This window comes from Penicillium nucicola (genome assembly GCF_028828085.1).
Source record: "Penicillium nucicola strain IBT 29836 chromosome Unknown utg000001l, whole genome shotgun sequence".
NCBI lineage: Eukaryota > Fungi > Ascomycota > Eurotiomycetes > Eurotiales > Aspergillaceae > Penicillium > Penicillium nucicola.
Window position 1 is genome coordinate 2,487,249 of NW_026643125.1, and position 25,489 is coordinate 2,512,737.

General features: G+C 49.2%; 7 protein-coding genes across 7 annotated transcripts; 2 read left to right on the forward strand and 5 right to left on the reverse strand.

The window, feature by feature from the left end:
* Window positions 1–607: 607 nt before the first annotated feature.
* N7511_000935 (uncharacterized protein) lies at window positions 608–2,710 on the reverse strand (the record flags this gene model as incomplete). The annotated part of the gene is made up of 4 exons (XM_057123360.1): window positions 608–1,618; window positions 1,669–2,502; window positions 2,581–2,637; window positions 2,699–2,710. 4 exons carry the CDS (start codon window positions 2,708–2,710, stop codon window positions 608–610), a joined length of 1,914 nt encoding a protein of 637 aa, XP_056989093.1.
* A 561-nt stretch (window positions 2,711–3,271) lies between these two features.
* Window positions 3,272–4,856, forward strand: N7511_000936 (ubiquinol--cytochrome-c reductase subunit 2; the record flags this gene model as incomplete). The annotated part of the gene is made up of 4 exons (XM_057123361.1): window positions 3,272–3,511; window positions 3,583–3,757; window positions 3,844–4,703; window positions 4,761–4,856. The coding sequence occupies 4 exons, from the start codon at window positions 3,272–3,274 to the stop codon at window positions 4,854–4,856; spliced, it is 1,371 nt and encodes a 456-aa protein (XP_056989094.1).
* A 975-nt stretch (window positions 4,857–5,831) lies between these two features.
* Window positions 5,832–7,650, reverse strand: N7511_000937 (uncharacterized protein; the record flags this gene model as incomplete). Its single annotated transcript, XM_057123362.1, has 2 exons — window positions 5,832–7,509; window positions 7,565–7,650. The coding sequence occupies 2 exons, from the start codon at window positions 7,648–7,650 to the stop codon at window positions 5,832–5,834; spliced, it is 1,764 nt and encodes a 587-aa protein (XP_056989095.1).
* Window positions 7,651–12,919: 5,269 nt separating this feature from the next.
* On the reverse strand, window positions 12,920–14,145 carry N7511_000938 (putative mitochondrial DNA replication protein (Yhm2); the record flags this gene model as incomplete). Its single annotated transcript, XM_057123363.1, has 4 exons — window positions 12,920–12,974; window positions 13,093–13,765; window positions 13,870–13,966; window positions 14,026–14,145. The coding sequence occupies 4 exons, from the start codon at window positions 14,143–14,145 to the stop codon at window positions 12,920–12,922; spliced, it is 945 nt and encodes a 314-aa protein (XP_056989096.1).
* An 808-nt stretch (window positions 14,146–14,953) lies between these two features.
* Window positions 14,954–16,599, reverse strand: cit1 (citrate (Si)-synthase CIT1; the record flags this gene model as incomplete). The annotated part of the gene is made up of 5 exons (XM_057123364.1): window positions 14,954–16,060; window positions 16,117–16,164; window positions 16,233–16,317; window positions 16,370–16,434; window positions 16,489–16,599. 5 exons carry the CDS (start codon window positions 16,597–16,599, stop codon window positions 14,954–14,956), a joined length of 1,416 nt encoding a protein of 471 aa, XP_056989097.1.
* Window positions 16,600–18,206: 1,607 nt separating this feature from the next.
* Window positions 18,207–20,758, forward strand: N7511_000940 (Nrd1 complex RNA-binding subunit; the record flags this gene model as incomplete). The annotated part of the gene is made up of 5 exons (XM_057123365.1): window positions 18,207–18,326; window positions 18,405–18,650; window positions 18,793–18,883; window positions 18,973–20,159; window positions 20,231–20,758. The coding sequence occupies 5 exons, from the start codon at window positions 18,207–18,209 to the stop codon at window positions 20,756–20,758; spliced, it is 2,172 nt and encodes a 723-aa protein (XP_056989098.1).
* Window positions 20,759–21,126: 368 nt separating this feature from the next.
* Window positions 21,127–22,616, reverse strand: N7511_000941 (O-acetylhomoserine aminocarboxypropyltransferase/cysteine synthase family protein; the record flags this gene model as incomplete). The annotated part of the gene is made up of 4 exons (XM_057123366.1): window positions 21,127–21,325; window positions 21,386–21,954; window positions 22,020–22,518; window positions 22,567–22,616. 4 exons carry the CDS (start codon window positions 22,614–22,616, stop codon window positions 21,127–21,129), a joined length of 1,317 nt encoding a protein of 438 aa, XP_056989099.1.
* Between the last annotated feature and the right edge of the window lie 2,873 nt (window positions 22,617–25,489).

Sequence of the window (25,489 nt, forward strand, 5' to 3'; positions counted from 1 at the left end):
ACACCAATCAATAGGGCTGACGTGGTTGCATACCTTGATCTGATGACACTTCTTGCATTCAACTTCTGGAACTGGTTATTTCTTGTTATACAGGTTGTTTAGTGCAAGGGAGTGGTTGGTTTTATATTAACTACCATGCGCCACTGAATGCTGTAAATTCCAGTATTAGGTAGCACTATCGTGCTTCGCTATTAATATACTTGGCTGTATATCTCGGCTGCCTGCTTTTCGTACAAGCCCTGTCCAGACGCTAGTCTCGTATATCCTTGGCTGCCATTCACGTGAAGATATGACGACACCCTGCCGATCATCGTGAAACCTTTCTACGGAAATTTCGGCCAGGAATGGGCCAGTCAGGTTATGCCAGACAACGCGGTTGTGTTTCCAACCGCACGGCCGTTACAATTGGGACCCTTGTTCAGGCAAGGGTTCATCCCTCGTAAGCTAAAAATGCGCCAGTTGGTCTACGAGGAACGCTTCGAGCAAGACTGATATCCATTCCGGCAAGACAAAAAAAAAGATTGTGTAAAATCGTCGCTCATGCGCCTGTACAAGATGTATGCAACTCCACGTCCAGGATTCAGCTTTCCCTACTAGACAATACAGATCAATAATCGCGGAAGACAGCAACCATGTCATCCAAACGAGATACTTCCGCCAGGAGGAGGGCTTCTTTGGCCTTCCAATTGCGGAGATGCTCCAGTTCAGCTTCTGACAGGAACTCCTCCTCGTGGCCCTTGACATCAGTTCGCTCCGTTTTTTCAAGGAAATCTCTCTCACGTTCGCGCTCAAACTTGATGCGCTGCAAGCATCGTGACATAGCCTTGTACGTGTCTTCCAAGATGCTGCTGCACACTCGGTCTGGGTCATAGTACCACAGATAGATGGTCTTGGAGGGCTGGCGCTGCGCGTCACGCGGCACTTCTTGCAAGTCCACAAACCCGCCTTTTTGCATGCTGGCAAGGGTTTGGCGCAGGTCCTTGAAGGGAAGCAGACTGATCTCCTGGAGTCGCTTCTCGTCTAACCGACCCTTTGCGTGGAGAACGCGGATCACCCGTAGTGCGACATCGCCGTAACGCGACTCAATCATACGCTCCAATTCGAGATGGCGTAACTTTCGAGCAATGCCACGGAAGGCGATTCTCCAGGTGTCGAGTCCACCAATGTTGTGTTTTGTGGTGAGATTGAAAGGGGCTTGTGAGAGATAACTCAGGTGTTGATCAATCTGATAAGCACGATTCACCTCTGTTGACTCGTCTCCGTGGTCGTCGCCATTAACACCATTTGCCTCGTCATCTAATGGTCTTTTCCGTCGATTCGACGCAGTAGATGTGGGATTCATGGGCCCAATACATCCTGTAAGGTCGAGATTCGGATCAACATCGTCGACAATGGCACTAAGCTGAATTGGAGCGGAATACTGTTCTCCTTCCTCGCCTTCGCGAGGAATTTCATAAGTGTCTCTGCAGCGGGGTGTTTGGTATTCAATGCGCCGAAGGAGACAATCATAAATTTCAAGTGACGTAGGAGGTGCATATTGTCTAGCAAGTTCGAGGATTTGCGCGTTCCGAAGAGCCACGTCAAGTTTCTCGTAATTCACTCGAACGATGAGGTTGGACTGTAAAATGTGAGTTGCTGTACACCCGGGAGAAAAATGCAAAAACTTACATCCATTGGGGCGGAGTCAATGCCATCTTCATCCTCTGACCAATCGTTTTCCTCGTCTTGCTCGTCCTCTGCATGGTCCCCGTTGACACCATTGGTCCCATTCTCCGCTTTTGAGGCCGAAGTACCTTCAAACTTCCTTTTCACACCTTGAGGGAGGCCATTAAACATGAGACCACGGGAAAGATCTCCTTCCGTTCGTTCCTTAACCATGTTCTTTGCCTTCTCCTCAATCTCGGCCTGCTGTTGCTTGCCTTTCATTGCTTTAACGTCTGGCCGGCCAGAAACAATCCGTTGCGCATCAAGCCAATTATCATTGGGGCTCTGGAAGTGTGCTTCCCGCACTCGATGAATGTATCCGTGGGATGCAAGGCTTTTGAGTGTGGGGTGAAGGCGGGCGGGCTTTTGGCTCGAAGAGTGGTTGCCATTGGTTTCAACGGCCTCTTCTTCATGGTCCCCGTTTGTCTCTGCCTGTTCCGCGTCATGGTTGACTCCATTGGTGAGGGGTTGCTTCGGTTGAAGTTGGGGGAGGGTTTCGAGGTGGGTGATCGAAGTGTGACCGAGGAACATGATCGCTTCCAATACCTTGGCAGCATACTCTCCCAATCGACTTTCCACAAGTTGGAGAACTTTTCCCGAGCGCACAAGGGAGTATGCGGCTTGCGGGTTGGCTTCATAGTAGGTGTTATTTTCATCGAGGGAGGTAAAGTGGTACACGAGGTGGTGCTGGATCATAGCAGAGATTCCATTGTTCAGTTGGCGATCAGTCAATCGCGAATAGAACTTTAACCGAGGGAGCGTGAGTCGTTCATAGCGTTGGAGAACGGTGAAGATGCGCTGCGAATAAACCAATTAATTTTCTACCCCACCGGCACGATGAATCATACAGTCCAAGGGTCTGTATCAAGCACTCACTGCGAAGAGTTCTCCAAAGTTATCCTCGATCAAGAGCATACACAGCTCGGAAGAGCACTGTGCGATCAAAGTCAGTCATAGCTCCGGATAAGGTGGGACAGTCGCATATGTCGCATACCTGAGTCGTCATGACGAACTAAAGATATATTGAAAAAAATGCGCCAGCCTCGAATGCTCGAGAGGGTCACCACGCAAGTTTCATGGAGCAGCTCCGAGATCTGCAGGTCCTAAACCCGGTTGTAATGAGATGCAGGTCCTCTCTCCACGTTCTTTTTTTGCTTATCGCTCGATTGCGGCTCACGTGACGTGTAGATCAGGTGATCCGGCTACTGGATTTCAACGAGAGTCGAGAGAACAACTCTGGGGCTCTGGAGGCCACCCCAGCTGCTTCTTGACTCTCCGGACATGCTTTAGACTATAATAATTCTCGAGATATATTCATTGATCACTTTGATATACTGCCGAACAAAAGTAACTCCGGTTCCGTCCGACTCGTCACTCCAGCCAATCAGAGCCCGAGTAATCAACAGGCCGGGATCTTGAAGCTTTTCGTGACCTCCAAACTGCCTCTTCTCTCCTGCTCTCTCCGCATCCCGCCTCCCTCCCCGCCTCAATTGCCCCCCTTTACAAACCCAATTCGGGTTTATATCTCTTCTTCTTCTCTTTGCATATCTTTTCGGCACAAGCGACGATGTTGTCGGGGTCTTCCCTCTGCCGAAATGCGCCGCGTGCGCTCGCCGCTGGTCGTCGGTCCATGGCCTCGGCTGCCAACCCTGCCTTCCAGTACGAAGTCACTGAGGCCTCCGGTGTGAAGGTCGCCAACCGTGAGGTTGAGGGCCCTACCGGTACCCTCGCCCTGGTCGCGAAGGCTGGCTCCCGTTACCAGCCCTTCCCTGGCTTCTCCGATGCTCTCGAGCGTTTCGCCTTCAAGGTCCGTCTGATATCATCAATTGGATCATCTCAGCTGCCTTTAATGATACTAACCATGCCTTTACTCGACAGACTACCCTCAAGCGTTCCGCACTGCGGATCACCCGGGAGAGTGAACTGCTGGGCGGTGAAATCTCATCGACACACTCGCGCGAAAACGTCGTCCTCCGCACCAAGTTCCTCGCCAAGGACCTCCCCTACTTCACAGAGCTGCTGGCTGAGGTTGCCGGTCAGACCAAGTTCGCTGGTGAGTCGGTCCCTTTTGATGATTGGTGGTAGATTGCGTAATTATAGGAGCATCTTTTTCTGACCCGAATCTTTCGATGATATCAGACCACGAATTGAACGAGGTTGTCAGCAAGCTCCTCAAGTACAAGCAGCAGATCGTCCACTCCAACCCTGAGACTGTTGCCGTTGATGCCGCTCACGGCGTTGCCTTCCACCGCGGTCTGGGTGCCCCCATCACCCCCTCCCAGACTTCTCCTTACGAGAAGTACCTCTCCGGCGATGCTCTGGCCGAGTTCGCCCAGAATGCCTACGCCAAGTCCAACGTCGCTCTCGTCGCCAGCGGCCCCAACTCCGCTGAGCTCTCCAAGTGGGTTGGCCAGTTCTTCAAGGACCTCCCCACTGGCAACGCTTCCAGCCAGTACAATGTTCTGCCCACCGTCGCCACCAAGTACTTCGGTGGTGAGCAGCGCATTGCCTCCAAGACCGGCAACGCTGTCGTAATTGCCTTCCCCGGCTCCAGCGCCTTCGGTACCGCCGGCTACAAGCCCGAGGCTGCCGTCCTTGCTGCCCTCCTGGGTGGTGAGTCCACCATCAAGTGGACCCCTGGCTTCTCTCTCCTGTCCCAGGCCACCAAGGGCTTCTCCCAGCTCCGTGTCAACACCCAGAACAACGCCTACTCCGATGCCGGTCTGTTCACCGTTACCCTGTCCGGCCAGGCCGACCAGGTTGGCGCCGCCAGCAAGAACGTCGTCGACGCCCTCAAGAAGGCCGCCGCCGGTGAGGTCGCCAGCGAGGACATCAAGAAGGCCGTTGCCCTTGCCAAGTTCCGCGCTCTGGAGTCCGTTCAGACCCTCGAGACCGGTCTTGAGGCCACCGGCTCCGGCCTCGTCCACGGCTACAAGCCCTACCAGATCAACGAAGTTGCCCAGGCTCTCGAGAATGTCTCTGAGCAGCAGGTCAAGGAGGTATGTTATTTTTCTATTTCTTGCATTTTCCAAACTCTCGCTAACAATTATTTGCAGGTCGCCAAGACTTTCCTATCTGGCAAGGCTACCCTCGTCAGCGTTGGTGATGTCTTCCAGCTTCCCTATGCCGAGGACCTCGGTCTGACTGTTTAAAATCCCTGTATACAATATACCGTAGAGAGGGAAAAGCCCGTTCCCTTCATTCTGGATTGATGTGACCACTTGTGCCTAGATTCATTGCCGATATCTCTTTTGTTCTTTGATGGTGTAGTTGACTGTAATACAATTGTACCTTATCTTTTGCCTGCTTTACCTACCTAGACATGAACTACTGTTTGTCTCGTTCTGGCTTGTGGTTGGAATATAGTATAGAAGTATACTTGATGTCGAATATCAGGCTGGTACCTACGTATATCTTATGAATCACCAGCGTCCACCTCCCAGAGTAAATCTTAACTCATACACAATGCTTAGACATCTGATATTTGATTAAATATGTCTGTCAATTATGGCTGAAATGAAACAATTAAGTTTGGAGATGTGGTCAAATATGTCTGATATACCAAGGCTATGTTGTATGTGCATGCATCCTCTATGCCCCGTAGAAATAAAGTCTGATAAGTAAAAGAGATAAAACAGAAAAGAACTTCTGTAGAACATAAACAAACTCTTTCAACTTTCAATACTTGATTGATGTTATAACAAAAAGAATCCATATGGTGGGGAGGTCAAAGAAAATGACAAAAAGATATGACAAGAGTGGGATTCGAACCCACGCCTCTTGCGAGACACGGAGATAGTTATGAAACCATCGGGATCAGGTTGACCTGAACCGTGCGCCTTAGACCAACTCGGCCATCTTGCCTGTTTGATGAAGAATGTCAAATCATTTACACCCATGAGCACAAGTGCTCCATTACATGCTTTGAATTTACATGCGGTAGTAATATTAGGCTTGCTATTAATTGATAAGTTAATGTGAATCCCCTTACATTATATTTCCGTTTATCATCTAGTCGTCTAGATTCCTTGTTAAGCTATCTTACAAACCAGGTCTAGCGACAGAGAGAAAATAGATGGACGATATACTCAGATGATGATATTATACGAGAAGAGGGTTGGCAGCCCTCAAAGCTCCACTGGGAGACATCCATACACAGTCCTCCATGTATCGTCGATCTGATTGTATTCGTTCCACGAAAATCGGAAGAACAAGTCGTCAAATCTTTGGCTGCACATCTCTAAATCCTCCTTTCTCATGCTATGTGGATAACCATCTCGTGGCCGGAATACACCGAGTGGTTTAATGCGTGCCTCTTGTGGAACGAGCACTTCTGCTGCCTTGCTCTCCGTATCTGGAGGTGTGGGATAGGGACCTGCGACCAGAGAGGTAATCGGGGTAGTCGCATCGGATATTTCTCTGTTGTTGATAGGAGTGCCGGGTGTATCATTTGCTATTGCGGTTTCGAAGCTGCTTGGGGTCTGGGCTTGATCGATTGCTCTGCCATTGTTTTCCTCTATCATGACAACTGCTTCAATCAAGATGATTCCTTGGTCGCGGTTGTGAAGTCCCAGTACCCGATGCGCCTTGCGAAGCATTGCTATAGCCGTGCGTCGGAGTTTAGGGTCACGACACCTGACGCACGTGAAGAATAGTGGGAGGCCCACGCTGATCTCAAAGGTAAAAGGAGGCTGGCTTCCATCCGGTCGAGCTGATCCATTCAGAGCTATAATGGAATTTTCGATCATATTCTGGAAATTCGGTGTATAAACGTCGGTTGTGATTCGTGATGGTGAGTGGCAGACCCCGAGCATGACGAACAGCATTTCATGATAGGCAAGAAGAAGGGCACATGTGCTGAATTGCTCATTTTTGAATGGAGAAGCTGTTAATCTTGTGAATGCAGCATGCCAGCGTTGTAGTTTGACTGAGAGGGTTCTTTGGCGAACCATCAATCTTGGGGATATATGAGGAGCATGTGATTTCTCCAATTCTTGTTCGCAGACTTGTTCGAATCGATGGATCTCTGCGGAAAGAAGGACAATCGCTTCCCGCGCTGATTTGAGAGACACGAATATGACCTCCTGCGTAAAATCACATTCCGTTTCTCGTAACAAGGTGCTCATCGGATCCGCTAGGCTGTGGAGAGTGACTGCTCCTAGTCGAATGAAAATTGGAACAATCGTGTCTTCTAATAATGAAGATTCGGTTGCTGTCATGGCCCCGCAATCTTTTCGATCCCGTAGTGCATGAATGAGGTGTACACCTTGATTATACAAATGCAATGATTCGTCCATGTCTCCTAGGAGGGCCTCGACGCAGATGAACAAGACACATGTGATCAGACCAGTGAAAACCCCAACACCACCACGCTCGAGACCTTGACGAACGGCGGATACTGAGCGTGAATACCAACTCAAGGCATCTCGTTGGTTTTGATTCAGTTTGTGAGGATGATCCCGTCGGAGGGGGACAAGATCCGGATATGGGTCAGGACTTTCAAAGAGTGAACTTATAGATATCATGGCATCCCATACTGCAGGTTCACTTCGGCAGACCTGGGGAACAATTGTGCGCCAGAAATCAATATCTAATCCCCCACCGATGGAAGTTGCGGTGTGTTGAAAATAATAGGCGAAGGCACGACGCTCTCGCCACACTGTGTTTGGTGATAGTGAAAGTGGGTTTTCGAAAACGAATGATATAGTTGAGCGGGAATTTGCACTTTCATAGTCACACTTGCGGCCTGTACTGGTGCATCGTAGACAATGGGGCTTTTCTTCTCCGCATTTGACTCTCCTGATTCTGAGGTGGAATTAGTATTATTTTCTTTGTGTGGTCAAGGGGAGGGTTTACGAACTTGCAAGTTTTGCAGCCCAATTTTGATCTTGAGGTTGAAGCCCGGGTTGAGCCACCCCTCGGGCGGACTGAGGAACTAACGGACATCTTGAACAGATTCAAGATCTTAAAGCTTTATTTTCTTCGAGGTATCGGTGAATATGCACCCATGTGGATGTAGCAGGGTTTGCTTTTGATGGCCTGTGGTTATTTAGGGGCGTGGCGAAGTTCTGTAAGCTGATCCTTCAGCTCACGGAGTATTATCGCATTGTCTGTGGATTGTGAGGATTTGGCGGTCGGACAGAGTCAGCGATATATCCCGCTGGTAGTCATCAAATACCAATGAAATATAGGCAATTGCAAGGTTGTTAACAAACGTCTCTAAGTTAACGCTATCATGTGACACGTCTTGCAGATTAGCATTTGGGGGCTATATCCAAATGTAGACTAGCGCATTCTCGGATGGGGCTCTTCTCTGTGCACATCAGGGGGCAATGGAGTTGATTTAAGCTTAAATCTACTTTTTGTTTGCTATTGTGCAGACTTGACGTGGCTTCTTCGGATTATTGGACCCTGATATGTGCTATTTAGACATGGTTTCTATGTATCTCAGCTGACCGACGAATAACTCTTTTGATCTCCGCTAGGAGCAAAGGCACTACGGGGCCACCTTTTTGCTTGACATCGCTATTTGGGCTCTGGAAGAGCAAGCATCTTAACAAACCATACCCCAATGATGTCCCCTGAATCAGACTCCATGGAGAAGAAAACCACACCAACTGGTAGTTTCGCGAATACTCCCCCACACCCCCGGCCTCGGAGGAGAAGAAGTTGTCGACCAGTGCTCAAAGCGTGCTGAACTGTTTCAAAGTCCACCAAAAAGGTCGAAGCCTACAATCTTGGTAGCAACACCGGCTCACTCCTGTCCAATATACGGAGGTTTTACGTGCATTGGATGGTGACGAGTCTCTTCGAGGCTACGTGGAGGACAAGATAAGGTAAGTACTACCAGTATTCAGGTACATTGAATGCATGTTTGTTAATTCATGTTATAGGCTCGACTACGACCCTAGACGATCCCGTCTCACTATCCGAGTGCCAAGTCCTCTACATGGTTACTTCTGTGCCGAGGTGGTCTCTGGAATTTTGAATCAATTGACAGAGTTGCAAAGAGTGATGAAGCCTTCGGTGATTTGGCGAGAAAAACCAAACATTTATCGACATCTAGAATACGGCTACCGAATGATACAAACAATGGAGAGCAGACTTGTTCCGAACGGTCCCCAGATGCTTCATTTATACACGAACATGCCAGATATCCCGGTGTTATTATAGAAGTGTGCTATTCACAAAAAGTCCGAGCTGCTGCGGACTTGGCGGATGATTATATCCTCGACACTAATGCCAGCGTGAATGCTGTGGTTGCCCTCAATATTGAATATAGAGGGTCTAAGAAGGCGACTGTATCTGTTTGGCGACCGCATAAAATAACCGTGAATGGGGTGAGGGAACTCGAAGCAAAGGCTGTGATCGATATGATGGTACGTTCTTTTTCAGCCGCGGTCCTAGGAAATTTTGGCACTGACCGACGATTTGCAGCCTTTTCGAACGGAGTCTGGACTTCCAGTCGATGAACCTAAATAACCGGCGCTCCAGCTTTCACTTAGGGACTTTGCCCCCGAGAGCATCTCACGAGAATACCCCAATCTCGATCAAGATATTCCTATCTCGTCGATGGAGCTCTGTGCCTTTCTTTCGTCTGCCGAGGCAGAACATCAGAAACAGCTGCTAGACCAAGGCGTCGATGAGCCATTGTCACCCGGCACGCGAAAACGTCGTCAAATTCAGGGACCACTTCCCTGGGCAGCTTGGTTCAGACGAATAGTTCCGGAAAAATGCAATGGAATGAAGGCGCCTTACGCGAGATTCTTCTGAACTCTTCGTCCGCGGATCTGAAAGCTAGGCTGTGGTGAGATAATTGTTGGATCGCATGGTTATTATTGATTGGCAGGAAGCCCCTATTTAGGTAATCTAACGTTACATTACCTTGGTTATTGACCTAACTTTATTGTAAATTATGTCAAGCTGACATGGGATTCTTAGACCTCTCTTCTGTCTTCTCTCGGTTGGGGGTTGGGTTTAATCATGGTCCCGTTTATTAGAGGCAGGATCAGTAATCTATGTCACAGTCCTTGTGGACTGGGGCTACTTACGTATCTACGTGATAATACTTTGCGACCGGGTGTTAGACGTGTTTATATACGTGTATTGAATTGCAGCTGGTACGGCATTTAGTGCAATGTTGAAATTGACCTGGCAATCTACTGCGATCCGGATATATATATCGTGTGATAGTACCAGTATCAGGAGTAACTACGTTAGCGAATGCTGCTGGCCAGCGATATATCTAGAATGCGCCAACTTAAGCAGATCAGAAAATATAGAAACCAAAAGGGTTCACTGCAATCAACTCATCGACATACGAAACAGTAATCACCGAGGAAATCGCATGAACGGTAACATAGGGCTAACAAAATGAAAGGTCCTGGATAATGGGTTTGGGCTATGTAGTCACGACTGGCTACACCTTCCATCGAACAGGCAAGATGGCCGAGTTGGTCTAAGGCGCACGGTTCAGGTCAACCTGATCCCGATGGTTTCATAACTATCTCCGTGTCTCGCAAGAGGCGTGGGTTCGAATCCCACTCTTGTCATATCTTTTTGTATTTTCTTTTTTTGATTCTCGTACCTGACTAGCTATCTACACACTGTACGCTACTTGCTCTTCGTGATACTTTTTTTTTTCTCTCTCGTTCAGTCCTATCGAGATATAGAACATGCATAATGGCATTTCAAATGATATATCCCCTAACGAAACTACATAACACCATTCGAATCAGTCTCTTATAAAGCTGTCACCAACCTTTCAACATGTAAGGACAGAATTTGATCAGATTATTTTGGATCGTATCCAATACCACTCAGATCAGTCTACCATCCCCTATTGATGCGTAACTGGACTCGTAGTGGAATAGATAACGTCAGATCAGATATCTGCCTTGACGCATGTCAGACTGGCAGAAAATGATGTACTCTATAGACGTCCCTTCTGCGACTGCTGATACGCTGGCATTTTACCCTTCAACCAGCCTCACAACGGTGAGATAAACAATCACATGAGCTACGCTAATCGACTACCTATCCACCACGCCTAGCTGCAGCGCCTCGCCACTATGCCTTGCTGCTCTGCCTTGCTGCTATGCCTCGATTGAGGCGACATAACAGGATTGAAACCAGTTTAGGTCCACCCATAGATATGGGCACGCACTGAAAGTGGATATCCGAGGTATATACCAACAAAACAGAGCACGGCGTATGTAATACAGAAACCATCAGAATGATCAATAGTTGCCTATACCATGTGGCATATCTTCAGCTACCTTGGCCACAACCCCACCCAAGTCTGCACCCGGGTAAATATGGGCCAGCCAGAGTCAGCGACATATAGGGCAGTGTCAGGTAAATATACCAACTTCCATCCCTATATCTCACGGCGTATCCCACTTTCAACATTTCAGAACTCTCCACACTATTTCCCCTACACAATCAACGACATTTACATCAGACCAGAAACCAAGATGGCACCTGGCTGTTATATATGTCAATGTAAGTCTCTCATCAACACGAACCATGATCCCATGACTGCAAAGTAGTCCGTGGACAGCAGCCCCCCGCAATGAACCTCAGCTAAGGACAAATTTTGATAGATGCTGCCCAATGGGACATGTACATTTACTGTTCGGGTGTACCTGGTGACACGATCGATAGCTATCTCTTTGACCAGGGCAATGTGCACTGGTTATGTGGAAAGTAGGTTATATCTTTTCCGTCTAATCCAATTCATTCTTCTTGCAAGACCAGACTTTCATGCCTGGAGAGACACATTAGTCTTATATGAAACAGCTTGGAAGCGAAAACAAGAAGCTAATCTCAATATTCCATTAGCTGCTATGAAAGCTACGGGAACAAGACAAGTTGTCCCTACTGCCGGACCTATCGCGGTACAGTTGATTACTTCTATTGGACCGGTACCAATGCAACCCGCAATGAGGGGTGTGGGACAGTGTCGACCTCAGACTAGACAGCGAGAGTGTGGCTAGTAGACTATGATGGTCTAGAACAGAGCAATACAGACTTCAGTTCAAGTAACCATGTGTAAAAACGAGTACTCCCTGATCTATATTTCGACGGGCGAGGTTGGAAGGACCATTCAATATCCCAGACATGAAAAATTGTGAGATATGTCTAGTTAGCTAGAAGGGGGGAAACAGAATGAATGAATGCATGTAGAAATATAAAAAAACAAAAAACAAAAAATAAAAAAAGAAATGACAAGAGTGGGATTCGAACCCACGCCTACAAACGTAGATCAGGAAACTGCTGAAACAGTAGGAGTTAAGGTGGACCTTAACCTGACGCCTTAGACCAACTCGGCCATCTTGCCTATTCGATGGAAAGTGTGGCCCTCTTTGACTACATAACCAAACCCTACCCAAGATCTAGATCTTACTCTGTTTACTCCCCACATGTTTGGCATGTGCAAAGCAGTAGCCATTAGGCCGAAATTCGGAGTTCAGCCTTGTTCTAGACTAGCAAATACTACAGTTGTCGGACCAATGGACAGGAATGTATACTGTGTAACGCACATTCTATTTGTAGACTATAAATAAGCCTCATACTTAACCCCCAGGGCTATAAGCCGAGGTCAAATCAGCGGATAGATGGAAATAAGCGCCCGTTGAAAAGGTACGGCTGTGTAATTGTGCCTCATAACTACTGTACTAATTGGTTCTGAATATTCGGATAGAATACTCTGCAATACAGGATCTGATCTATAATTACTGTCTCCGGTCGTCCATTGAATTGCAGTCCTCGGGTAGACGACTGAAAGAGCCGATTTACGCACCGACATCGGATATTGTGGTCTCTTGTCCGGGGGTGGATATTTTCATTGACAAGGCGGGGACATTAGCCGTCGGAGGTTATGTTCGGGAACTGATCTTTAGTTGTCATCGGGGTAGTGTGGGGGTGGTTGTTTGTTTCTTGATTCGGAATTGAGTCTCCGAGGTTTGATGGTGGGATTGGGGACTTAGTTAAAGATTGACTAGACAACAGTGTGTAAAACTAGAGAATACCAAGTACAAAATCTGTCTGACTTCATGGGATGTATCGTGAAAAAAAGCCGCAAATGTATTCAGTGGGTATCGGGTCTGTCGAATGTCCAGACAAATTATAAAATAGTAAGAGGTTGCATCTAAACTAAAGACTTCTTCATTCCAAAGACCACTGCACGGCAGAAGGGTATCTCAAACCTTCTCTAGTGCTTAGCGGTGACAGTGTCGCCAGTCAGTTTCTCGACTGCTTCCTTAGCCCTGTTCGGTGAAACGGAATGATTAGCCCGAGGTCTCACATGGAAAAAAGAGGGCGGGTCGATGACCACGGGAGGAGGGAGGAATATAGAGAGGGTATGGAGTAAAAAAAAAAACTTACATATCACCAAGAGCCACCATGCAGACAGTCTGCCAGATGCCGAGACCGATACGGGGAGCAACACCACGGTAGAGACCACGGATACCGTTGTTATCGTAGATGTAGCGGAAGGTCTTGCCGACGGTCAGGTTCTTAGGGCGGTTGGGGTCGGGGGTTTTGCTCTGCATCTCGACACGGATAACCTCAATGGGCTGGTTCCAAGCGGAGAGACCACCACCGAGACTGGACGCCAAGATCTTCTCAGCGGCCGACAGCTTAGTGCCGTCCTCCTTGTTGGAGACCTTGCGGATAGCCGACTCAGCCAGACGGGAGAGACCGAAGCGGGAACCCCAGTTGGTGGTCTGACGGATAGCAACAGCGTTAACACCACGGTTGATACCGCGAATGCCCTCCTTGCGGTAGATATCCATGAAGGTCGCAAAGGTGCCGGGGGGCTTGGCGCCAGTGGCGGCCATCTTGTGCTTGGTGATTTCGACCGTCTTCATGCAGGTACAGAAGCCCATGGTAGCGTAAGCCTGAGCGACACCACCAGCCATACCACCGCTGATACCGGAGACGAAGGTGTTGGCACCGAGGGCGCGGGCCTGGTACTCAGCCTCGGCGGCGACGAACAGGAGAACCGCACCCTTGGTGGATGCCTCAATCCAGGCCCAAGGAATGAGTCCTTGATAGTCTAAACACATCCCACGTCAGCTCCATGTTACACATGCAAAGGTCCCACCCAGGGCGCTAAGAGCGCACGTCGGAGGAAATTGGAACGTCGGGTATATCACTTACAACCGAGGATGCCGCCACGGCCCCAAATCCGACCCATAGCGCCTGCGAAGCTGTCGCCCCGGTTCGCGGCCATGGTTGTCTTGATCACCTCCAGCGGCTATGGGGAGGGATGGTCAGCTACCTTGATTCCTTGTTAGAGTATCAAATATGACGTACCTGTCCCAAAGATGTGACCTCAAACAAGTTCAAACCTGCGCCCAGCAACAGGTTGCTGAACTTGACGGGCTTCTTCTCGAGCTTAGGGGCCGAAGCCGCGGAAGGAGTTGCGGTAGACATTCTATGATGAGGATGCGCTGAAAGGGGCCCTGACCAAGGGATGTAGGGGGCTTCGTGTGGGAAAAGAGAAGAGAATAGGCTGAGAAAAAGTCCGAGGAGGAGTGTGTAGGAGGAAAGAGGAGAGAAAAAGCCAAATGTCTTATAGGGGAATCAACAAGCTTGGGTCAGTAAGCTGGGGACAGCTGGTACCAGGTACATCGGATCTTCAATAGTCCCACTCATGCTAGTGGGTACTCGGTACCTCACATACCAGCACCGGAGCAATCCCTATCCTTGGCAATTTCGAACTGTCCGTTTGTCGGTAATAAAATCCATGATGTCTATTTAATGATCTTGCAATTAAAAATTTGATATCCTACTATCGGCAGTATAGGGAAATTATCCAAATGTGATATTCTTCCCTAGCAACGCAAGCATCACAAGCAACGCATGGGTGGGGACTGCCCCCGATGGTTGAGGGCTGTCCCGTCCCAACAGTCCCGCAGTGCTAGATTCAACACAGGAGCCGTCAGACCGTTTGATATATACGCTGTATCTACAATCCCGATGGACACAAAAATAAGATAGGAATAAAAATAAACATCTGCATGGATATGTAGATCGGCTATGGAAATCAATTTACTCATACATACTACAAATTGTTCATGAGTTTTGACATGGAAGCTCTGTTACAAGGCCCGCTCGAACCGATCAAGTCCCTATCATACATAAAATAACCCAAGACTATCTCGGTCACACAAAGGAAATAATACAAATGTCTATCGGGTCCTTAGCCCCCAGATTATAAGAAGAACAAATCATGACACGCTTAGAGCTTGGCACCGACCAGCTTGGCGTAGGCCTCAGTGCTGAAAGATTTGGGGCGCTCAATGGGCATACCGAGAGCACGGTCGATGATCAACTGGGGAAGGACACCGATGGCACGGGAAACACCGAACAGGACGGTGTAGTAGTTAGCCTCAGTCAGACCGTAGTACTGGAGGAGGACACCAGAGTGGGCATCGACGTTGGGGTAGGGGTTCTTGGTCTTGCCGTGCTCAGTGAGGACACCGGGGGCGATCTTGTAGACCTGGCTGACCAGCTTGAACAGAGGGTCATCGGGGAGCTTGCGGAGAGCAAACTCGCGCTGGGAGACGTAACGGGGGTCAGTCTTGCGGAGAACGGCGTGACCGTAACCGGGGACGACCTGGCCGTTGTTCAGGGTGGTCCAGAGGTAATCCTTGATGGACTCGTCAGAGATGTCGTTGCCAACGGTCTGCTTCATCTTGGTGATCCAGTTAAGGACCTCCTGGTTAGCGAGACCGTGGAGGGGACCGGCCAGACCCTGGAGACCGGCGGAGAGGGAGAGCATGGGGGAGCTCAAGGCGGAGCCGACCAGGTGAGTGGTGTGGGCAGAGACGTTACCACCCTCGTGGTCGGAGTGAATGGTCAGGTAGAGACGCATCAACTCAACAAAGTCCTTGTTGCCACCGAATCCGAGCTGGTTAGCCAAGTTGAAGGAGTAATCCTTGTCCTTCTGGACGGGGGCGACCTTGCCGTCCTTGAAGACGTTGCGGTAGATGCGGGAGGCAATGGTGGGGAGCTTGGCGATGAGGTCCATGGAGTCCTCGAAGGTGTAGGTCCAGTACTCCTTCTTGTTGACACCCTTGGCGTAGGCCTTGGCGAAGGCAGACTCGTGCTCAAGAGCAGTGACGGCCAGAGAGAACTGGGCCATGGGGTGGAGGTCGTTGGGGCAGCGGTCGATGAGCTCCTCGACGAACTTGGGGACATCGGAACGAGCGGCCCACTCGGCAGACAGGTCGCGAACCTGCTGCTCGGAGGGGATCTCGCCGGTCAACAGAAGCCAGAAGAGACCCTCGGGCAGGGGCTCCTCACCACCGGGAGCCTTGGGCAGGAGCTTCTGGCACTCGGGGATCTAGCGATAACGGGTAAGCATGTGCAAGATCAAATATGAGATCGAATATCACCTACGGTGTAGCCACGGAAACGGATACCCTCCTCAGAGTCGAGAACGGAACCCTATAAGCCAAAAAAAACTCGGGTTAGCTGCGTCATTCCCAATGGGAGCTAAAGGTTGTCGAGCTTACCTCCCAGACGAGAGACTTGATACCACGGGCACCACCGTAGGCCTGGTCGAGGGTAACCTCACCAATGACAGTGTTACCGTGCTCCCTGATGCATTTATTAGCTTTGTGGGTTCGAATAGGGATAGCGGGTCACATACTTGCGGAGCTTCTTGACCTTCTCGATCTCGGCGGGGAGCTTGTCGGCGAAGGTCTCCTTCAGGGACTAGATGACAGCACATCAGCGATGATCCGAAGCTTCCATCGATAGACAACGAACCTTGGCCTTAGCGGAAGAGTAGCAGCGCACGCCATTGAAGGCAGCAGTCTGCACGGGCTTCGCAATGGAAGACCGAAGAGCGGCAGTGCCGATTCTGAGAGAAGAAGCCATTTCAAGATAAAATGAAAAAAACAATGGGGGAGGAGATATGGACACAAAGCCTGGGGGAGAAAAAGAAGGAAGAAGGGAAAGACTGGGAGAAGCTCTTTTGCGGGCCCTGCAATTTTCTCGGTATTTTCCATCTGGCCGTATTACAGCCGGTACGGTCACAGTCCCACTCGGGACGCCGTGGAAGGGAACTCACCACGTAATTTTCCCCCAACGGTACACTTCGGGCTGCCGGCAGATCAGCTTCGGTTTGCGAAAAACGGAGCTCCAGCGTGTCCTGTACGTCATGGTACAATATATTGAATTGTGGTTGTAATTAATACATATCTCATGTCTTGTATTTAGTTAATTTAGTATCTAAGTTTATATCAATCGCCAACTTATATTTATATTACTCAAATTATGTCCGCTGTAATTGTATCCGCATTTGTCCCAGGGATCCGGAGTGACGGGGCGGTACGGGGGTAATACCATCCCTGAAGGCAGTGACGTCGGCAAGTCGCCATCTTTCGTGCCGCCTGTCCGTGTAAACCCTCGGTATAAAGTTCTCTTATCAGATTGGTGTAGATGGTCCTTGTTGAGATGCACCTGATACCGCCTTGACCTCTTTGGTTTCCTATTCTCCCCTAACTTATACGCCCGGGTTTCTGTAATGGGTCACCGAGGTCGGAAACTTCGGGCGGGATCAAGGGGCAGAATAGGGGCACGTTCTAGGTAGGATATTCCTCGGCTCAGTTCGAATGTCATTCCGACCGTTTCAAGAATGTAAGATGAATTGTGTTTGAGTCAAGTTCTCCCTTAGCTAGATTTCACTCATATCCATGGACCTAAAAGAACTGAAGATTACACATGTTTACTTTGGCATTATCAAGCGAAGAGCGTCATGAAATCCTTGCTATAGACCCCAGATCCCGCATCAGTCCGAGAATACGGAGTTAATTCAGATTTAACTCATTGATCAATCTCTCGTCCATGCTTCATTACGTGGCTTCATTGTTGGGGCCTTCTTTTCAACTATATCACGTGATGGTCACTTTGATGGTCCATACAATCCATTTATGTTCACTGATACCCACGTGATACTTGCTACGGTGGCGCACGCAGCCCACTTGTGCTGAACTGGGTTTCACGTGATTTGAACCAATCAAGCTAGCGCCCGAAGATTCTGCCGCCCTTCTTCCCCTTTGAAGCTCTTTGCATTCCTTCACCTTCCAACTCTCATCTCTCTATTTCATCAACTCATCGATCTCAGTCCATCTATTTGGACTCCGTAAAACCCTCTGGTTTCTCTCTGGATCTCACTTCGACACTAGGCTGTACATCCCCCCCGTACTCTCGTACTCGGCCAGGCAGCCTCTCCTCCTGGACACAATATCGCTAGGCTGTATTCAGCTGTAGGCGGCTGTTCTCTGTTCGACAGTGAATCCGCTCGTGGAGTCTGTAGTGAAGAATCGCAAATCACCGAGGACCCTAAAATATCTGCTCTCAGAGGACTTTCCGCAGTAGCTGGAACTCTCTCTCTCGATAGGCTTGGGCCAGAATTCTCATCTCTCTCTCCGTCTCTCTTTCTCTTTGTGCGCCTTTCATTCGTTCGCAATAGTCCTTCAGCCATGTCTTCCGCGGTAGCAGAGCTGGAGAATATCCTCCAATCCATGCTGGCTCTTAAGCCGCCTGGTGTATCGGGCTCCAAGATCGGTAGCATCACATCATTGTGCACTGCCAACGTGCAGGTACGCTTTCCCTGTTTGGTCGATACTTCGTCCCATTCAGCCCCCAACCCGCCGAGCGTCACGCTAACTTTGCTGCAGAATGAATCAGTTCTCATCCAAAAAATTTACACCCACTTCAAGAAGGCACCGGGCTCCCACAAGTTGGGTGTGCTCTATGTCGTAGACTCAGTAACCCGTCAATGGGTAGATGCCGCTCGCAAGGCTGGTCAGGCTCCTGGAAGCGAAGCCCCAGATGGAACCTTCGCAGCAGGCGTTAAGCGTGTCACTGATTTACTTCCTGTCCTGATGACCGACATCATTAACAACGCTCCCCAAGATCAAAAGGTAAGCAATAGATCTGTATCTGATATTCCCACATGGCATCCTTGGTGGAGGGCCAAGAACCTTTGTATAGAATTGCCCTATGTTTTCGGACATCGCCCAGGACGTTTCTGAACAACAAGCTCACGTATTATCGTCCCTCTAGGAGAAGATCAAGAAGCTGGTTGACATCTGGGAGCGTGGCAACACGTTCCCGGCGTCCATGCTGAGCTCTTTCAAGGAGAAACTGAACACCGGTAAGTCGATCCAAAGCCCGGGACCATTGTCCGCGGCGCACTCATTCGCTTCATTTTGTTTTCCTCTGGTCATATCTAACATTCATTAGCTGTTGAATCGCATACCCCCGAAGGCTCTCCTGCCCCCAACGCGACCCCACTCGGCGTTCCTCAGCAGCCCGCGGCTGCACCGGATACTTCGAGCATTCTGAAGGCATTGGCGGATATGGCAAAGCAAAACACTGCAGCTCCTGCGGCGCCGTCGGCCCCTGCTTTGGCCAACCCTATGGCTTTCAATGCTGCCGCAGCCATGCCCGCTGCGCCCTCCGCCGATTCGTCTTCGCATGCTGCTGCTGCCATGAACCCGTACGGCGCTGCTGCTCCGCCCATGAACCCCTTCGCCGCGATGGGGGGTGTCGCTCAGAACCCGGTCATTCCTCCCCAAAGCCAGAGTGGAACTCCTAACCCCATGGCCGCTGCCAACCCATTGGCTGCAATGATGCCTCAGACTTCCCAGCAGCCTGCCATGGATCCGGCTGCGATGGCCCAACAATTCCAGCTTCTTCAGATGCTTGCCGCCCAGGGCGTTCCCCAGGAGCAGTGGGCCACCGCTTTGCAGCTCCTCAGCATGAGCAGCAACACCAATGGTATGGGTGGTATGCCACCCGCAGGACAAATGCCTGCTATGCCCGGATTCCCTCAGATGCCAGGCCAGAACGTTGGCGGCTGGGGTCGCCCTGACTCGCAGAACCGGGATGATAGAGGCCGCGAGTTCCCTCGCTCCCCTCCCACTGGATACCGTCGTCGTTCACGCTCCCCTGGCTGGGACAGACGCCGTACTGCCTCGCCCCCTCGTCGTCGCGAAAGCCCTGTGTATGGAGAATATCACGGCGATTCCCCCGGTCGTCGTGGTGGAGATCCTCGTGATGCACGTGGTCGTCGTGGTAATGAGTATCGCCAGCGCAGCCCTCCTCGTGGCGGTGCCGGTCGACGTCGCTCGCCTTCGCCCGCTCATAACAAGGATCCTAACCTGCCTCCTCCCGGCCCCAAGTTCATTGAGTGGGATTACTCAATTGGCCAGGGTGTGATCAAGGTGTTGAGCCGAACTCTCTTTGTTGGCGGTGTCACCTCGTCGGAGACTCACCTTCGCCAGCTGTTTGGTCAGTTTGGAATCGTTCAGACTTGCATTGTTAACGTGGACAAGCGCCACGCTTTTATCAAGATGATCAGCCGTGGCGATGCCATGAGTGCTCGTGATGGAATGGAATCTTACCGTACTGGAGAGATGCAACTTAGAGTAAGTTTTGCGTGTGCCCTACCCCTCGCGACTTAGATCATGTTTGCTAACTTGTTTTTCTTTCGATTTAGACTCGTTGGGGTGTCGGTTTTGGCCCTCGTGACTGCAGTGACTACCAGACTGGTGTCAGCATAATCCCCGTTGAGCGTTTGACTGAAGCCGATCGCAAGTGGATGCTTACCGCCGAGTACGGTGGAACTGGTGGCCGTCCCATTGAATCTGGAATGATCGTTGAGGAACCTGATATTGAGATCGGCGCCGGTGTTTCTTCCAAGGCTATCAGTCGTCGCATCGCAACTGACACTGGAGGCAAGCGCGGTCCTATCTCGACCCGCGACGGCCGCTTTGGTGGACACCCCGGTGCTGCTCCTGGTGCTGGCGGTGGCGGCGCTCGTCGTGACCGTGATGGATACGGTGGCATGGGTGATGCCATCAGCGATCAGGCTCCCAACATGAACAACCCTGCTGTTCCTCCGGCTGTTCCTGCCTATGGTTTCAACTTCGCTAGCATGCCTATGTTGCCTCCTGGATTCATGATGGGCGGTGCTCAGGGTGGACCCATGTCTGGCGCTCAGCCTCCTAACGGCCAAGGCAACTAAACTGTTTTTCTTTCTTTTTCTTTCCATGTGTGCACATCTTGCATAGGTCCAGGGTTGCGCGAGGGACAAAAGGCGTTGGAGGATTGGAAATTTTTCGAGCGAGTTTTACTTTTTTTCTTTTTTATGGGAGGTCATTGTGATCTGCGGTTTTATTCTTATTGCTGTTGTCCTTGCATACCCCGATCATATTTTAGTTCACATACGTTAGGAATTACATCTTCTTGACATTATTACAACTCTGATAGTTGACTTTTAAAACTTCGTAACGTGTTTGCATGCTGAGTATACACTGTCTCGTGTATTCTGAACAAACGCCTAGCTTTGTAGTTTGTATGCTCTCATCTTGTCCTGCAACAGCACTCGGTCACTTACGCACTTCGATCTGGGACGGCCTTGGAAGCGCGGAATGACTGCTCAAAGTCGGCAATGATGTCGTCAATATACTCCGTGCCAACCGAGATACGAATACCATCCTCTGTAACCCCAGAGTCACGACGCTCCTGCTCTGACAGCTGCTCATGGGTTGTAGACCACGGATGGATAGCAAGGGTCTTGGAATCACCAACACTATAGTAGGTCAGTGCCATGCTCACCACATACGACAAACTCGAACGGTATCAAACATACTTAGCAAGATTAGAAATCAGCTTGAAATTATCAACAACCTGTGCACCAGCAGCCGCACCACCCTTGATACCAACAGACAAAACTCCCCCAAAGCCACGCTTCAGATACTTCTTGGCGAGATCATGGTTGGGATGGCTTTCCAACCCAGGATACGAAACCCAGCTAACGTTCTCGTTCGTCTGAAGCCATTGAGCCAGGGCAATTGCATTGCTAGCGTGCCGCTCACACCGCAGACTGAGTGTCTCAATGCCCAAGATGAGCTGCTGCGCTGCAAATGGGTTCAAGGCTGATCCAAGATCTCGTAGAATCTCGACACGCACCCGGATGGCATATGCGATAGAGCCAAAGGTCTCCCAGAACTTTAGTCCATGGTAGCCCTCTGAGGGCTCGATGAACTGTGGGAATCTGGCGCCATTCTTGCCCCAGTCGAACTTACCGCTGTCGATTACCACGCCCGCGATGGTGGTGCCGTGGCCGCCAATCCACTTCGTTGCGCTGTGCACGACTATGTCGGCGCCGTGGTCGATTGGGCGGATGAAGTAGCCGCCTGCGCCGAACGTGTTGTCTACCTATGGAAATAATGATCGTGTGAATTTCCATGTTCCTTGCTTAGATGCAAACTTCGCATACATACCACGACAGGGACGCCCTTTTCATGTGCCAGTTTGGCGATTGCCTCGAGATCGGGGACATTGTAACGCGGATTTCCGATGCTTTCGAGGAAGACAGCCTTCGTGCGGTCATCAATCGCAGCTGCAATATCTTCGGGCTTATCGCCCTGGACGAATTTGGTGTTTATACCAAGGCGCGGGAACATGACCTTGAATTGGTTATAGGTGCCACCATACAAGTTGCTAGTTGAGACAATGTTGTCGCCGGCATGGGCTAGGGCCGAGATGGCCATGAATTGCGCTGCTTGGCCAGATGAGGCTGCAACGGCGGCGACACCCCCTTCCAAGGCTGCAATACGCTTTTCAAATACATCTACTGTTGGGTTCATGATGCGGCTGTAGATGTTGCCGAACTCTTTGAGACCAAATAGCCGTGCGCCGTGCGCAGAGTCGTTGAAGACATACGAGCTGGTGGCGTAGATTGGGACTGCACGAGAGTTTGTAGTTGGGTCCGGCTCATGGCTTGACTGTTTAGCTGTGGAACCCTTTGTATCTGGATTATTTACTTACCCGGCGTGCAGCTGTAGCGTGTCAAAGTGATGGTTTTGGGGGTCGGACATTGGGAAAGCTTGTCGAACCTAGTACTTTTAATGTACAGCACTAAGGGGAGATGTCTTTTTGGAATCTGGTGTGAATTCCTAGAATATTTGACAGAGGAGGAATACAAATATCTAGACTTTGGGGTATAACCGAGGGACAGGGATGTCAATGGCAATGACGGGAAGTATATTGCGTGATCGACTGCGGTTGATCCTTGGCCTCGTGTCGGTTGCTTTGGTAATGGGGTCGTATATTATGCTGTAGACCGATTTACGGATCAAAGGGAACCAAATGGAGGAAAGTCAAATCCTTCTTTTTATGTAAAGCGATCATGTAGTGTGGCTTCCTCAGTTATATATACCAGAGAACCTCACGCATTTAGCCCTAAAACATAAAGCAACGACCACCCTATCAGTAAGAATATTGTATCTTATTGCCCCATCCTTTTACTCGCTATATAGCCAATTTAATTGCATTTTAATGCAATTGATCAGAATAGGTTACAGGACAAGGACACAGGTTTCGGGATACTTTTAGTTTCAAAAACTTTTGCTGGCTCATGTAGTCAAGAAGGGCAGCTCTTTCCATCGAACAGGCAAGATGGCCGAGTTGGTCTAAGGCGTCAGGTTAAGGTCCACCTTAACTCCTACTGTTTCAGCAGTTTCCTGATCTACGTTTGTAGGCGTGGGTTCGAATCCCACTCTTGTCATTTCTTTTTTTGTTTTTGTTTTTTTGATTCAATTTTAAACTGTCTACCATACTCCAAGTAGGCGTCATTCTCGACTAATTTTTTCTCCTCCATCGGACGGAATACACGATTCTTCCCTAAACCCGCTGTACCGGTATCTCTATCCTATATACACCGACCAAGCTAAACCAAACACCGAAACGACCAATGCGCCTGACATGCTTGTGTTTTTGTTTGCTCTCATCGGACAGGATTGACAACCGTTCAGAAAGGTTGCATTGAATACCCTCGCATTTTGTCGAGAAAATAGTTGTTACGATGAGTGAGCTAATTCATATCAATCCCGCTTTAAATCGAGGGTATGAAAGAGGTAACACCAAGACCGTATAGCCACCAGCGATACATACGAATAGAGCACCTGGAGATCCTGAAGCACAGGTAGTTCTACTGCAAATGACGTATGGATGCCTTCTTTCCCGGGCTCACACTCCCCTATAGTATACGATAATGTCACCGAGTAGGCCCCGTGAGCCCCATGACTCTCTCCCAATCTGGCTGCCGTGCAGTCTCCTCGAGGATTTAATAACCCAAGCTGACCGTGATGGCTGATGGTTGGGATCTTTCGTTGCTTGCCGTCTATATTAGATTATGAGTAGAATGTGCGAGTTCGTCGTTACGTCCCTGGGCGAATGATAGCCCCCGAAGATACGACATCCGGCAATAACACATTCATATCCTCTATCCATGTTGTTTTGACTGGTTTAAGTATCTCAAACTTTTCATTGACACCGGGCAGAATTGCAGAAGAAGTCTGTACAGATAGACAAGGGCCTAGCGTGGATTTCATATAGGTCAAGATAGACAAGCAACGGTAACCATAGTATCCACACCATAATTTTCACAGGTATGATTACTATTGGCTATAACTATTTATTAGTATTCAACAGATCCCGAGTCATAGACAGAGTGAGAGAGATGTGATGGTCATTGTGTATCGTGATGCCATACCAAGAGTGAAGCTACACCTAAGCTGATTCGGCGAGAGGGTGGTGACTTGACCTGATTAACGTGATAGGAAGATGTAGGAGCATAAAAAAATAAAACATTACGAGCAGTTCGAAAATAAGTGACAGAATTCATGAGGTTTGTATTATTGACCAGTACGGTTAGGTTACGTTAGGGCTATGGAGATTTATGCTTTCGCGGATGCTTTCGCTTATGTAGTCAAAGAGGGCCACACTTTCCATCGAACAGGCAAGATGGCCGAGTTGGTCTAAGGCGTCAGGTTAAGGTCCACCTTAACTCCTACTGTTTCAACAGTTTCCTGATCTACGTTTGTAGGCGTGGGTTCGAATCCCACTCTTGTCATTTCCTTTTTGTTCCTTGTTGTTCATGGCTTGATTGGCTTGATGGGTACCAAGGGTCGATTTTTTTTATTCCCCTTCGTATGAAACAGCCGCTATACATAGAGAGAAGAATATTGTGAAGGGGAGGAAGGAATAAGGGTATTGATGATCGAAATCGTGAACCAAAGTCTACTAGATAGTGATAGTTACTACAGCTTATGGTTGTTCCTAGTCTCTTTTCACTTTTTGTATGTTTGGTAGGCGAAATGGCCAATAGTACGATTCTACTCGGCACAGTCTCTCAATACATCGATGTACTCTGATGTTAAATCCTAAATTTCGGGCAACTACTTTCATTAAATATTTAAATCTATAGCTGACTTTACAAGACTTGTTGGTTATATGCTTGAAGGTAGGGTAAATCCTGCTATCATATGATCGAGCATAGTATCTAGAAGAGACACTAGAGCCATGTGCCTGTAGGAAGTCTATCTTTTCATACTACAGCCCGTTCTTATAACACAGACCTACGTGATCTTTGTATATGTTACGTACAGTTTACATTCCAGCGACAGTTCGCTTAACTTCTCAACCATGACCAGCTCCTGCTGGTATAACCTGTGATAACACAGAGCAATGCTATTATATTGAAAAGATCTAGACTTACCTCGAGCCGTGGGCTCTAGTAAATATGGACAGTCAGTTATATAGGAGATATAGATTGTATAGACCATCAAGCATATCGCACTATCATCTTCTTGTTATCTCAAATTACCAAGTTATACAAGTCGGAACCCTGTTGAAATTGGCATGTGAGTATCCATGGTAGATATTCTAGATAAATAGCAAAATAAGATAC